The 15,325-nt window shown below is 41.9% G+C and overlaps 1 protein-coding gene across 27 annotated transcripts in view; it reads left to right on the top strand.

Annotated features, from left to right (window-relative positions):
• plecb (plectin b) overlaps nucleotides 1-15,325 on the top strand; it is a 123,245-nt gene that overhangs the window by 106,827 nt on the left and 1,093 nt on the right. For 26 of the 27 annotated variants that reach the window (XM_040012611.1, XM_040012610.1, XM_040012613.1 and 23 more), the window contains 3 exons: nucleotides 31-129; nucleotides 1,742-5,095; nucleotides 8,122-15,201. In XM_040012611.1, coding sequence (XP_039868545.1) covers nucleotides 31-129; nucleotides 1,742-5,095; nucleotides 8,122-14,301 — 9,633 coding nt within the window. In that variant the 3' untranslated portion in view covers nucleotides 14,302-15,201. The remainder of the gene's footprint in view (nucleotides 1-30; nucleotides 130-1,741; nucleotides 5,096-8,121; nucleotides 15,202-15,325) is intronic. The other variant, XM_040012629.1, reaches the window with a different exon arrangement.

The following is a 15,325-nucleotide window of genomic DNA, read 5'->3' as shown; positions in this document are numbered from 1 at the left end:
TAAATGTTATTTTTTTCTCTCCTGTATCAGTATGTAACACTGAGGACCCGGTACAGCGAACTGATGACTCTGACTAGTCAGTACATCAAGTTCATCACAGACACGCAGCGCCGCCTGGACAACGACGAGGTGCGTGACAACTGGCTGAGGATCCCAAACAAACTAAATTCTATCTAACATTAACCTAACAAACCAATCAAACTGACATCTAACCAACACAGATGAGAAATTGCTAGTCACTGAACCACAGGCATGCAAGCACGCACTTTTCTTTGTGTGTTTTATGCACACACAAACCCATATATACATTATATTTAATGTACAGGTGACAAATAGATTCTTTACACTGGTTATGCGTGAAACATTGGCCTGCTGTAGCTGATATTTTTTCCAGTGAAATACACACGTAAGGCTAATATCTAATAGGGATTAGTTAAAATGGTATTTAAGGTTATTAAAAATACCAGAAAACAAACAGTGTATAAAGCTCATTCACCCACGTGAATGCAGTATGAAAGTAGATTTGTTAAGTTGGAGTGTTAGGTTCTCCATTTCCATCCATTCTGTGTGTTGTGTCATTTATAGATTTAGAACGAGGGGTTCTTTCTTTCACTCTTTTCAAGCTTCCTTTTTCTTCCTTCGCATTAATTCCCGAGGTCAAACCCAAAGTTCTGATCTAAGGTTCAACCTGGTTATCATGGTCTTCAGCTCTCTTTCTTTTTCCACAGTAACACAACTTTAAAGTGTTACATTATTTTCTAACCCTGATGTTTTGTTTCCTTCTTTGCCTCTCTTAACTGCTTGCCAGTGCTTTGCCATGATGAATGCTTAACCTGTGCATTAAAGAGGTAAATTATTCAGTGTTTTCGGGGTACCTACCGACCCTATTACTTTCATCATCCTTTGTCTCTGTCAAACTCCATTGGACATTTTTTTCACTCCATTCTTTATATAAACACTGCAGCCATTCATACTGTCTCAAAGTTACTAATATTCTTACTAACAGCTCATCCTGTAAATTTACAACTTTTCCTGAAATTAACACAGCCATAAGCAAGCTTCCTAATATACACTGGGTTGACTTGAGCCGCTTATCATTGACTTCACCTTTGCTTTCTCCATTTTGTCACAAATAGTGATTTAAAGAACCCCCAGTGCATGGGATGAGATTTAAAAAAAAAGAGTGGTGATTTCTAACGTTAAACTATTTCAACAAACCTCACTTAAGTTTTCTCACAAACTTTCAAATGCAGGAAACATGAGCATGAGAAGCTCGCCATAAATTCTATTCATGAGTGTGGTGAATCCATTTATAGTGCTAATTTAAACAGTTTAATTGATCCAATTTTATGGCACAGATTGACATAGTTCAGTTACAGCTACAGTCGCATGCCATGTTTTTCTTGCTGTGTTGTGAAGTGATATTTTGTTCCCATACATTAATAGATCCACTGCCATCTGAATCGTTTTACTTGCATCGTGAATTTAACATGACTTTGATGAATGTGCATCTAATTTGCAACTAGTGAATGATCTTTTACTAAGCTAATTTTAACATTAACATTGCCTGGGTAATACAGTACATTTAGATGCTTGTTGCAGTGTGTGTTTTGGCTGTGATTACCACAGTACTTACAATTTTAATTCACACTGCTTCGAGCAGGTCAAATGTGATGTATTACCTTTAACCTGTCATGCTTGATTATAATCCTTTCTTTACCATTTGCTTCCACTAATGCAGAAAGCTGCAGAGAAACTCAAAGCAGAAGAGCGGAAAAAAATGGCCGAGATGCAGGCAGAGTTAGACAAACAGAAGCAGTTAGCTGAAGCTCACGCGAAGGCTATTGCCAAAGCTGAGAAAGAGGCTCAAGAGCTGAAGCTCAAAATGCAGGAAGAAGTAAGCAAGAGAGAAATTGCTGCTGTAAATGCAGAGAAGCAAAAGACCAACATCCAGCTGGAGCTGCAGGAGCTCAAAAATCTCTCAGAGCAGCAAATCAAGGACAAAAGTCAACAGGTAGATGAAGCGCTTCACAGCCGGACTAAGATCGAAGAGGAAATCCGCCTCATCAGGATCCAACTCGAGATAACACAAAAACAAAAGTATACCGCCGAATCTGAGCTCCAGCAGCTTCGCGATAGAGCGGCTGAAGCAGAAAAACTCAGAAAGCTTGCCCAAGATGAGGCTGAGAAGCTCCGTAAACAAGTAAGTGAAGAGACGCAGAAAAAGCGCCAGGCTGAGGAGGAACTCAAGCGCAAATCTGAGGCAGAGAAGGAAGCCGCTAAACAAAAGCAAAAAGCTCTGGAGGACCTTGAAAACCTCAGGATGCAGGCCGAGGAGGCTGAAAGACAAGTGAAGCAAGCAGAGATTGAAAAGGAAAAACAAATCAAGGTCGCTCATGAGGCTGCACAGCAAAGTGCTGCAGCTGAACTCCAGAGCAAACACATGTCATTTGCGGAAAAGACCTCAAAGTTGGAGGAATCACTCAAGCAGGAGCATGGTGCTGTCCTTCAGCTGCAACAGGAAGCAGAACGCCTCAAGAAACAACAGGAAGACGCAGAAAATTCCAGAGAAGAGGCTGAAAAAGAGCTCGAGAAATGGAGGCAGAAGGCTAATGAGGCTCTTCGTCTGAGGTTGCAGGCCGAAGAAGAAGCTCACAAAAAGACCCTCGCTCAAGAGGAAGCTGAGAAACAAAAGGAGGAGGCAGAGCGTGAGGCTAAAAAGAGAGCCAAAGCTGAGGAGTCGGCCCTGAAGCAGAAAGAAATGGCTGAAGAAGAACTCGAGAGGCAGAGGAAGATAGCCGACAGCACAGCCCAGCAGAAACTCACTGCCGAGCAGGAGCTCATTCGACTCAGGGCAGACTTTGACAACGCAGAACAGCAGAGATCCCTCCTTGAAGATGAACTTTACCGGCTGAAGAATGAAGTCGCTGCAGCTCAGCAACAAAGGAAGCAGCTAGAAGATGAGCTGGCCAAAGTTAGGAGTGAAATGGATATCCTCATTCAGCTGAAGACTAAGGCAGAAAAGGAGTCCATGTCTAATACAGAGAAGAGCAAGCAACTACTTGAGGCAGAAGCTGCCAAGATGAAGGACCTTGCTGAGGAGGCAAGCAGGCTTAGAGCCATTTCAGAGGAGGCTAAGCATCAGAGGCAGATTGCTGAGGAAGAGGCAGCTCGTCAGAGGGCAGAAGCTGAGAGAATTCTCAAAGAGAAGCTGGCTGCGATCAGTGAGGCCACTCGCTTAAAAACAGAGGCCGAAATTGCCCTGAAAGAGAAGGAGGCAGAAAACGAGAGACTCCGGAGGCAAGCTGAGGATGAGGCTTACCAGAGGAAAGCTCTTGAAGACCAGGCCAACCAGCACAAGCAAGAGATTGAGGAAAAGATTGTGCAACTCAAAAAATCCTCTGAGGCTGAAATGGAAAGACAGAAAGCCATAGTGGATGACACACTCAAACAGAGGCGAATTGTCGAAGAAGAAATCCGGATTCTTAAACTCAACTTTGAAAAGGCCTCATCTGGAAAACTGGATCTGGAGCTGGAACTGAACAAGCTGAAAAACATTGCAGACGAAACCCAACAAAGCAAGATCAGAGCCGAAGAGGAAGCAGAGAAACTGAGGAAGCTTGCCCTTGAGGAAGAGAAGAGGAGGAGGGAAGCAGAGGAAAAGGTGAAGAAGATTGCTGCTGCAGAGGAAGAGGCCGCCAGGCAGCGTAAGGCAGCCCTAGAAGAGCTTGAACGGCTGAGGAAGAAAGCAGAAGAAGCCAGAAAGCAGAAAGATGAGGCTGACAAAGAAGCTGAAAAACAGATTGTTGTGGCCCAACAGGCAGCCCACAAATGCAGTGCAGCAGAGCAACAGGTTCAAAGCGTCCTTGCCCAACAGATAGAAGACAGCATCACGCAGAAGAAGCTCAAGGAAGAGTATGAGAAAGCCAAGAAGCTGGCCAAAGAGGCCGAAGCTGCTAAGGAGAAAGCAGAAAGAGAGGCAGCTCTCCTTCGTCAGCAAGCAGAGGAGGCAGAACGGCAGAAAGCAGCCGCTGAGGAAGAAGCCGCAAACCAAGCCAAGGCTCAGGAAGATGCCGAGCGACTGAGGAAGGAAGCTGAATTTGAAGCTGCCAAACGAGCCCAAGCTGAGGCTGCAGCGCTCATGCAGAAGCAGCAAGCTGACGCTGAAATGGCAAAGCACAAAAAGCTGGCCGAGCAAACGTTAAAACAGAAGTTCCAAGTGGAGCAAGAGCTCACAAAGGTTAAGCTGAGGCTTGATGAAACTGATAAGCAAAAATCTGTCCTAGATGAAGAACTCCAGCGCCTCAAAGACGAGGTCGACGATGCCGTCAAACAAAGGGGCCAGGTGGAGGAGGAGCTGTTCAAAGTCAAGGTCCAGATGGAGGAACTGCTCAAACTGAAAAATAAAATTGAGGAGGAAAATCAGCGTCTGATTAAGAAGGACAAAGACAGCACACAAAAACTGCTTGCTGAAGAGGCTGAGAACATGAGAAAGCTTGCAGAGGACGCTGCTAGGCTTAGTGTGGAAGCGCAAGAGGCTGCACGCTTGAGACAGATTGCAGAAGATGACCTTAATCAGCAACGGGCACTTGCGGAAAAGATGCTCAAAGAGAAAATGCAAGCAATTCAAGAAGCATCTCGACTCAAGGCTGAAGCAGAAATGCTCCAGAAGCAGAAGGACTTGGCTCAGGAGCAGGCTCAGAAGCTGCTGGAGGATAAACAGTTAATGCAGCAGCGCCTGGAGGAGGAATCCGAGGAATATCACAAGTCACTGGAAGTAGAGCGAAAAAGGCAATTGGAGATCATGGCTGAAGCTGAAAGACTCAGACTTCAGGTTTCTCAGCTCAGTGAAGCCCAGGCCAGAGCTGAAGAAGAGGCTAAAAAATTCAAGAAACAAGCCGATACAGTTGCTGCCCTTCTTCACGAGACTGAAATTGCTACCCAAGAAAAAATGACTGCAGTGGAAAGACTGGAATTTGAGAGACTAAATACCAGCAAAGAGTCCGATGATTTACGCAAAGCTATTGCAGACCTAGAGAACGAGAAGGCTAGACTGAAAAAGGAGGCTGAAGAACGTCAAAATAAGTCTAAAGAGGTATTGTGTCAAAAATGGCATAACAGAGCAGCTTATGTCATTGTTAACTCTATCAAAAAGCTAACTCACTTCATTCTTAAAGTTTCCTCTGTTCCTTCCTTACACTAATCATATCACCATATTTTTTACTGAATATGATTTAATTTTTTTCACAGTGCACTGTGCTCATGCAGAAAACAACCTGAATGTGCAGCCGTATCATGCAATGTTGACATGCTTCATTTTTTCTTTCAGTTTCAAAACTCATTTATCCCTTAGCTTGTGACAAAATTAAAAACAAACATTATTATAAATACAGTTCGAAAACCAGATGAACTGTTCAGCAATTTGAGCAACAGAGGGAAATAGAGAAGATCTACACTAACTCGAAGGACAGTATAGCCATCATTGTGAATACTCTGTTGCCACTGTCCAAAGAGTACATCTGCCATAGAGCTGACTTAATATATGGAGCCCTGTATGTCCAGTCATAATAATCGTTTTTCAAGCCCCCTCTCCCAAAAGAAAACCTCACAATAATAATGATATTGCAATATCTATAGAAATTCCCTATAGTTAGCAAGATTGGTCGCTTTGTCATTATTACCACCAAAAGCCCAGTATCCTAATAATTGTATTATCTATTTAAAAAGCTACCATAATAACTTGATAACAAACTAACTGATTGCTTAATAATCCACATTAAGTTTGTTAAACATATTTCCCATATCCTGTGTTACTTTTTTAACAGCAGTCACCAAGAACAAACCGATCTGTTGTTTTGGAATTATAGTTTATAGTCTATAATTAATTATAGTCAGGTATATTTTATGAGTTTACATTGTTTACTCCAATTAGTAGGAGTATTTTTTGTAATATTTTTAAAGCCCCCTCACCTATGGTCATGAAATCTGGGTAATCACCAAGGGAGTAAGGTTGCGAATACAAGGGGGTGAAATGAGCTTTCTTCGTAGGGCGACTGCGCTGACGAAGATCTCTGGAATACTCTGCTTAGCCTGCTGCCACTGTGACCCAACTTAGAAGCACTGTGTCAGTTTCATGACTGGCAGTGGAATATCTAATACTGACTTTGATAAGTACAAGTAGCATCACAAAGCTTTGAGAAAAATAAAAGAGCATTGCCAGCATTTGGATAGACTCTAGAGGTCAGTTGTTATACACAGATTTCAATGTTATATGTAATAATGCAATTCTGTGCCTCACTTGTGTGAAATTATATTTATATTATAACAAAAGCGCGAGCAAAAAAATAATCAGACCAAATAATTTTATTTCACAAGCGCAATTAAATTCCTCACATTTAAATTCAACAACCTGTCAAGTAGAATTCAGTCGCGTACATAAAGAAGCCGTCTTGCATGCGAGAGCTTTGCACAAATCAGAAAGTCACATTGTACAACAAGTCAAGTAATGTGACAAAAATAATGCTGTGTGAGTCCAGGTTTACACTTATTTTTCTCCCTGGAAACAGCATGCCAATTCAAAGAGGGGCAGCTACAGGAGATTCAACAACCCTAACCCTATCAACACAATTTAAAAACTGGTATATAAGTTGAAGTCCACACTTTCAACACAAGTTGAAATGGAGACACAGTGTGGCTGTATCTTGTTGCTATTAGTTGCTTAAATTGGTCATGTGTTTTGGACATGTCGGCACATCCGTCGACCACAGAGGGTTAATTATCAACAGTTATTGTTTGCAATGCAGTAGTGGAAACACCGACAACTGTCACTGTATTACTTTAATGTTGAAGAAATATTTTAAACCAGAGGGTTCTAAGGAAGGTTCTGAAGCCTCTGCACTGTTGTCTGTAAAACTGTAGAAGCATGTGCAAAGCAGACACTCTTACACGCACGATGGTACCTTTTGTGGGTGCAGCTACTAAGTTCTACGTCTGTGGGTTGCTGAATTTAAATGCGAGGAATTTACCTGCAAAAAATTATTTGCTCGGATCATTTTTATGCTCGCGCATTTGTTATGACATAAATATGTCAGATTAATCCTTAGAATGGCTCTCTCAACCTCCAAAATGTCAAAAACAAATTCTAACAGAAGAATTCAACATTTTTTCAAAAACATGTTGAATCTCCTGTAGCTACCTCTCTTTGCTCTGAAATGGCATGCTGTTTCCAAGGGGAAAAAAGTGTAAACCTGCACATATTAGTACAGTAGCAGTATATGCGGCTATAGCCAAAAGCTATAGTTTCGAACTTTGGGGTGCTAATTGTCATCCCAGCTGCTTCACACTTGGCTGCAAAGTACCTTAGCGCAAGGTCAATACAGCCAACAAAACCACATCATTTACAAAAAGCAGATATGAAATCCCGAGCCCACCAAGTTCTTTTTTGAAACTTGAATCAAAATCTCAAAGGCTGTTGCTCAGGTCAATGTATTACTTTTTAATTCCCCCCAACAGGTTCAGCCTCTGTGGCCCCCTAGACACCCATGCAGATTTTCTATTAAAAATCTTTCCATTAAAACAATTAGTATGATATCAATAATAATTAAATATGATTAACATTTTTCAGTTCAGTTTTAGTGTTCTTTAAATGAGATGAATGAGATAAAAAAAAATTAGATCAGAGCTAACACATTGTTTCTGTAAAAACAAAAGCATCTCTTAGGGACCCCAAACTTTTGAACAACAGTGGGAGTTCTAGTGGATACACATGACCAGGGGTAACAGGTTACAACAAAATGTGTATCAGACATTAGATTCAGGTTTAGCTATGCTAATATGAAGTGACAACAGTTTTTACATAATCTTATTAAAATGGTAACTAAAAATAGATAGAAGAAGACGACTGGCTAAAAAATGATAACATAATCATGAAAAAACAGGAACGCACACATGTTCACATTATAATTTCATTTAGTATTTTGCGGCATTAGCATAAGCAGAGTGCATTGTATAAATTTGTTGCAATTATTAAACAGAACAAAAGAAAAATAAAAAACGTAGTTCGGTGCCACAGCTATGAACATATTGTAACTTATCTTTTTATGTTTTTTTTTTTTCCATCAGATGGCTGATGCACAGCAGAAAAAAATTGAGCATGAGAAGACAGTCCTCCAGCAGACATTCATGACAGAAAAGGAGATGCTATTAAAGAAAGAGAAACTCATTGAAGATGAGAAAAAGAGGCTTGAGAGCCAGTTTGAAGAGGAAGTGAAAAAGGCCAAGGCTCTCAAAGATGAACAGCAACGCCAGAAACAGCAGATGGAGCAGGAGAAAAAGACACTCCAGGCTACCATGGATGCAGCCCTTAGTAAACAGAAAGAGGCTGAGGAAGAAATGCTTAGAAAGCAAAAAGAAATGCAAGAACTCGAGAGGCAGAGACTAGAGCAGGAAAGGATTCTGGCAGAAGAGAACCAGAAACTGCGTGAGAAGCTACAGCAGCTTGAGGATGCTCAAAAAGATCAGCACACTAGAGAAACTGTCCGTCACAAAGATGTTATCCATCTAACAACGATTGAGACAACAAAGACAGTTTACAATGGTCAGAATGTTGGTGGTGTGGTAGATGGTATAGACAAAAAGCCAGATCTGTTGGCTTTTGATGGCATCCGTGACAAAGTACCTGCAAGCAGACTTCATGAGCTTGGTGTCTTACCAAAGAAGGAGTTTGATAAACTGAAAAATGGTGAAACCACTGTTGAAGAGTTAGGCAAGACTGACAGTCTAAGAAACATTCTCAAAGGAAAGAATGCCATTGGTGGTGTTTTGACACCCTCCAATCAAAAAATGTCAATCTATCAAGCATCAAAAGAGAAGAAAATTACTCCCGGCACAGCCATGATCCTTCTTGAAGCACAAGCAGCCACAGGTTACATGTTAGAACCAATTAAGAACCAGAAACTTTCTGTTAATGCAGCTGTCAAGGAAGGACTGATTGGCCCAGAACTGCACAACAAAATGCTTTTAGCTGAGAGGGCTGTTGTTGGCTACAAGGATCCATACACTGGTGGAAAGATCTCAGTCTTTGAAGCCATGAAAAAGGGGCTAATAGAACACGATCATGCAATCAGAGTCCTTGAGGCTCAGCTTGCTACTGGTGGCATCATTGATCCAATCAACAGTCACCGTGTGCCCACTGAAACAGCCTATAAACAAGGACACTATGATGCAGAAATGAATAAGATCATGGAGAACCCATCAGATGACACAAAGGGATATTTTGACCCCAGCACTCAGGAACCTTTGACATATTCTGAGTTAATGGCAAGATGCACTACTGACCCTGAGACCAGTCTGTTACTCCTGCCAATCACAGACAAAGCTGCGCAGTGCTCTAGTATATATACAGAGGAAGAGACCAAAGATGTATTCGGCAAAACAACTGTGTCTGTACCATTTGGTAGATTCAAGGGAAAGACTGTCACGATCTGGGAGATAATCAACTCAGAATACTTTACAGAAGACCAGAAGAAGGACCTCCTCCGTCAGTACAAGACAGGCAAAATCACAATTGAAAAGATCATTAAGATTGTTATCACTGTTGCTGAGGAAAAAGAGAAGAAAAATGAAATTACCTTTGATGGTCTGAGAGCACCCGTGCCTGCTACTGACCTCCTGGAATCCAAAATCATTGATAAAGATCTGTACAACAAATTGCATAATGGCAACATGACTGTCAGTGAGGTGTCTCAAATGGAGCCTGTCCACAAAGCATTGAAGGGCACGAACTGTATTGCGGGTGTAGTCATTGACTCCTCTAAGGAGACAATGTCCTTCTATCAAGCCATGAAGAAGGACATGATGAGGCCCGGGCCTGCCTTGAACTTGCTTGAAGCCCAAGCAGGTACAGGCTACTTGGTCGACCCAGTTCACAATCAGAAGTATACTGTTGATGAAGCTGTCAAAGCAGGTGTTGTTGGTCCTGAGCTGCATGAAAAGCTTCTGTCTGCAGAAAGAGCTGTTACAGGCTACAGAGATCCATACACTGGAAAAGCTGTATCTCTATTCCAAGCAATGAAAAAAGATCTCATACCTAAAGAACAAGGACTCCGCTTACTCGATGCCCAAATGACAACTGGTGGCATCATAGATCCAGTAAAGAGCCATCGCATTCCTCATGATGTGGCTTGCAAGAGAAACTACTTTGATGATGAAATGAAGCAGGCTCTGAGTAATCCAAATGATGAAACTAAATGCTTCTTTGACCCCAACACAAAAGAAAATCTCACATACTCTCAGCTCTTTGACAGATGTGTCACTGACAAGAAAACTGGTCTGCGGGTCCTGCCTCTTTCTGATGAAGCAATCAATGCTAAGGAACAACCAGCATACACCGAAGCCCAGACCAAAGAGGCTATGACTCAGGCTACTGTAGAAGTTAACTCTGGACCATTTAAGGGCAGGAAAATGACCCTGTGGGAAATTATCTACTCTGAATACCTCACTGAGGAAGAGAGACTTGACCTGCTCAGACAGTTTAGGTCAGGAAAAATTACAATTGAAAAGATAATTAAGATTATCATCACAATTGTAGATGAGAAAGAAGCCAAGAAACAAGAACAGTCCAGCTTCAAGGGACTCAGAGCTCCTGTTCCAGCAGACTCCCTGTATGAGTCTAAAATCATTGACAAACCAACCTTTGACCTGCTTCAACAAGGCAAAACTACACCCAAGAAAGTCAGTGAAAATCCCAATGTCAGTAAATACCTCCAGGGCTCTAGTAGCATTGCTGGACTCTACCTGGAACCAACAAAAGAGAAACTCAGCATTTATCAAGCTATGAAGAAAAAGCTTCTCCGCCATAACACTGGCCTTTCACTTCTCGAGGCTCAGGCTGCAAGTGGGTTCATTGTAGATCCTGTAAGAAACCAATGCCTGTCAGTAGATGAAGCAGTAAAGTCAGGAGTTGTTGGTCCAGAGTTACATGAAAAACTCCTCTCTGCAGAAAAAGCTGTCACTGGTTACAAAGATCCATTCACAGGCCACAAAATCTCCCTCTTTGAAGCAATGCAGAAAGATCTAATCTTAAAGGAACATGCGATGCCCCTATTGGAGGCCCAGATTGTGAGTGGAGGAATTATTGACCCTGTAAAAAGCCATCGTGTCCCCACTGATGTTGCATATCAGAAGAACATTTTGAGCAGAGATATTGCCAAGACCCTCTCTGAACCATGTGATGAAAACAAAGTTTTCTCTGACCCAGAAACTGATGACACTATAACCTACAGACAACTTAAAGACAAATGCCAAAAAGATAAAGACACAGGCCTGTACATGCTCTCACTCTCCAAGCCGCAGTCTCCAACTGTTGTAGAGAAGACATACCTCTACACAGAGGAGCAAACACAGAGTGAGCTGTCCAGTACCCAGCTTGACATTCCTATTGAGGGGCTTGCTGATAAACCCATGAATCTCTGGGATATCATGAACTCAAATTTGCTTCCAGAGCAAGAGAGGCAGAAGCTCCTAGATGAATATCGCTCTGGTAAAATCACTAAAGAGCGGATGATCATCATCATTATTGAGATCATGGAGCAAAGAGAAATCATCAGAAATGATAGTCCACTGTCATATATGACTATAAGGAGAAGGATAACTATTGAGGAGCTCTACAATGCTCGCATCATTGATTTGGAAACATACAACCTTCTTAAACAGGGCAAGAGAGACATCCGTAACATAATGGAGTTGACAAGTGTAAAGCAGTATCTTTATGGAACAGGCTGTGTCGCAGGCGTCACAACAGACTCGAGCTCCAAGCTAAGCATATACCAAGCAATGAAGAGAGGTTTTATTAAACCAGAAATAGGCCTCACCCTCCTAGAAGCCCAAGCTGCTACAGGATTCATTGTTGATCCACTGAAGAACGAAACACTCACTGTTGATGAAGCTGTCCGTAAGGGTGTTGTTGGCCCTGAGATCCATGATAAACTTCTTTCAGCTGAAAGAGCTGTCACAGGATACAAAGATCCCTACAGTGGAAAAATCATAGCACTTTTCCAGGCCATGAAAAAGGATCTCGTTCCAGAGGATTATGCTCTCAAAATGTTGGAGGCACAAACTGCCACTGGTGGTATTATTGATCCTGAATTCCAGTTCCACCTGCCAACAGATGTCGCTATGCAAAGAGGCTATATCAACAAGGAAACCAATGAGAAACTGAATGATGATGTGAAAGGATTCATTGATCCTGTCACTGATGAGAAACTGTCATATGCACAGCTACTCAAACGATGCAAGTTGGATGGTGGATTGCGCCTGCTTTCATTGGGAGACCAACGGCTGACATTCAAGGGTCTGAGAAAACAAATCACAATTGAGGAGTTGATTCGCTCACAAATCATTGATCAGCAGACCGTCACTGACCTGAATGAAGGTCTTGTTTCAGTAGAGGAGATTAGCAATAGGCTATCAAGGTACCTGCAGGGCACAGGCTGTATTGCTGGTGTATTTTTGGAGTCCACAAAGGAACGCCTGTCAATTTACCAGGCTATGAAGAAGAACATGATTAGGCCAGGCACTGCATTTGAACTCCTTGAGTCCCAGGCAGCCACAGGATATGTTATCGATCCAATCAAAAACCTCAAACTGACTGTCAATGAAGCAGTAAAGATGGGAATAGTAGGCCCAGAATTCAAAGACAAGCTTCTCTCTGCTGAGCGTGCAGTAACAGGATATAGAGATCCTTATACAGGCAAGACAATCTCTTTGTTCCAGGCCATGAAGAAAGGGCTTATCCTAAAAGATCATGGTATCCGTCTACTCGAAGCTCAGATTGCCACTGGCGGAATAATTGACCCGGAGGAAAGTCACCGTCTGCCAGTTGAGGTGGCTTACAATCGTGGCTTCTTCGATGAGGAAATGAATGAGATACTGACAGATCCATCTGATGATACCAAAGGCTTTTTTGATCCCAACACTGAGGAAAACCTAACCTACCTCCAGCTGATGGAGAGGTGTATCACTGATCCTGACACTGGCCTGGTGCTTCTGCTACTCAAAGAGAAGAAGCGGGAAAGAAAGACCTCTTCCAAATCCTCAGTACGTAAACGCAGAGTTGTCATTGTAGATCCAGAGACTGGCAAAGAAATGACTGTGTATGAGGCCTACCGCAAGGGGCTCATTGACCACCAAACCTACCTGGAGCTTGCTGAGCAGGAGTGTGAATGGGAAGAAATCACAATGACTTCTTCTGATGGCACTGTAAAATCCGTCATTATTGACAGGAAGTCAGGAAGACAGTATGATGTTGATGACGCTATTGCACGTGGCTTTATTGACCAGAAGGCTCTTGAAACATACCGAGCTGGAAACCTGTCCATCACAGAGTTTGCTGACTTGCTTTCTGGAAACATGGGAGGCTTCCGTTCACGATCATCCTCATTTGGTTCTACCACTGGTTCCACTTACTCCTCTTCAATGAGCCCCCTACCATCAATTAAACCACCTGCAGTCATATGGAATGACCCAACAGAGGAGACTGGCCCTGTAGCAGGAATATTAGACATAGACACATTGGAAAAAGTGTCTGTCACTGAGGCAATCCACAGAAATCTGGTAGATAACATCACTGGTCAAAGACTGTTGGAGGCCCAGGCATGTACAGGTGGAATAATTGACCCCACAAGTGGAGAGAGATACTCAATTGCAGAGGCCACAGAAAAAGGTCTTGTGGACAAAATCATGGTTGATCGTCTGAACCTGGCTCAAAAAGCATTCAATGGATTTGAAGACCCCAGAACTAAAGTGAAGATGTCTGCCTCCCAGGCGTTGAAAAAGGGCTGGCTGTATTATGAGGCTGGTCAGCGTTTCCTTGAGGTCCAATATCTAACTGGTGGACTCATTGAGCCTGATGTTGAGGGCAGGGTGTCAATAGATGAATCCATTAGGAAGGGTACGATCGATGCTCGCACTGCCCAGAAACTGAGGGATGTCGGTGCCTATTCTAAATATCTGACCTGCCCAAAAACCAAACTGAAAATCTCCTTCAAAGATGCCATGGACAAAAGCATGGTTGAGGAAGGCTCCGGCTTAAGGCTTCTGGAAGCTTCTTCCCAGTCTAGCAAAGGCCTCTACAGTCCCTACAATGCTAGTGGCTCTGGATCGGCTTATGGCTCCCGGACTGGCTCAAGAACCGGATCCCGATCAGGCTCCAGGAGAGGCAGTATTGATGCTGGCTCTGGCTTCAGCATGAACTTCTCATCTTCCTCCTTTACATCTTCTTCTGGCTACAGCCGCAGATTCTAGATTTTATATATTGACTAAAAACCAGCAGTACTAATGCACTTTACAGTTGCATTTCTAACAGGAAATAAATAGTTAAAGTAACAGAAAATATAATTTATTTGTTCTTCCCTGCATGTGGTCAAAACAAGAATTGTCTAGGTTATTACTTTTTCATATAACATCAGTCTAAACATGCGCTCTAGATGTAGAAACATAACCAGGCATTGCAAAATATATAAAATATTCATATCTTCTGGTACAGATGACAAAGTGAGTTTATATTTTTCAAAGCAAAGCATGCCTTTTCTGCTGTTTGAGTTTATAGTTTTTATATAACACAATTCAAAAGATGTATACTTTATACTTTCTGAAACTAATATATACTTCCTGTATATCAAACAGAAATATTTCTTGAATATTTCATGTTTCCTTAGAAATTTTGTTTATTTTTTATCTTTTTCAACAGTACTGGTAAAGAGATACCAAATGTTAACATAATTCTAATGTTTTTAACTAAAATATTTGGATGCATTTAAAATTCCTGAATGTTTGTAAAGAGTATGCACAGAGTATGTGTTAATTTTTTAATGTTACAAATTGTCTGGGTTACTGCATTATGCACCCAGTAAATTGCAGCACAGAATACATCTGCGACACTACACAAAGAGACACTATAGGAATGCAACAAGTTCCACAATTAAATCCATGTACACTGTTCTGAAATCAGTTTTAGATCTGTCATTACTTTGCTTTTACACCCATTTATATTCAGTATGTGTTTTCATCTTTTGAGTTAACTGCATCATTGTTTTACACACTGCTCATAACCATCATCACTCAAGTGCTCCCACTAAATCCCAAGATGATGTCAGACTCTATCCCGATCCCCTCCACAGACCTGCTCCTGTTATTTTGATTCTTGTAAGTTGAATTTATTATTTCTATTTGTTTTTCTTTCGTTGCCCATTTTCTTCTGTTTGTTTTGATCACAACTAATAGCCAGTCCCAAACACTGCCTTTGGTGTCATTTCAACTTTCTCTGTTT

This window comes from Simochromis diagramma, unplaced genomic scaffold (assembly GCF_900408965.1).
Source record: "Simochromis diagramma unplaced genomic scaffold, fSimDia1.1 OVJJ01000618.1, whole genome shotgun sequence".
NCBI classification, from domain to species: Eukaryota; Metazoa; Chordata; class Actinopteri; order Cichliformes; family Cichlidae; genus Simochromis; species Simochromis diagramma.
This window is presented reverse-complemented; position numbering and strand designations above follow the sequence as displayed.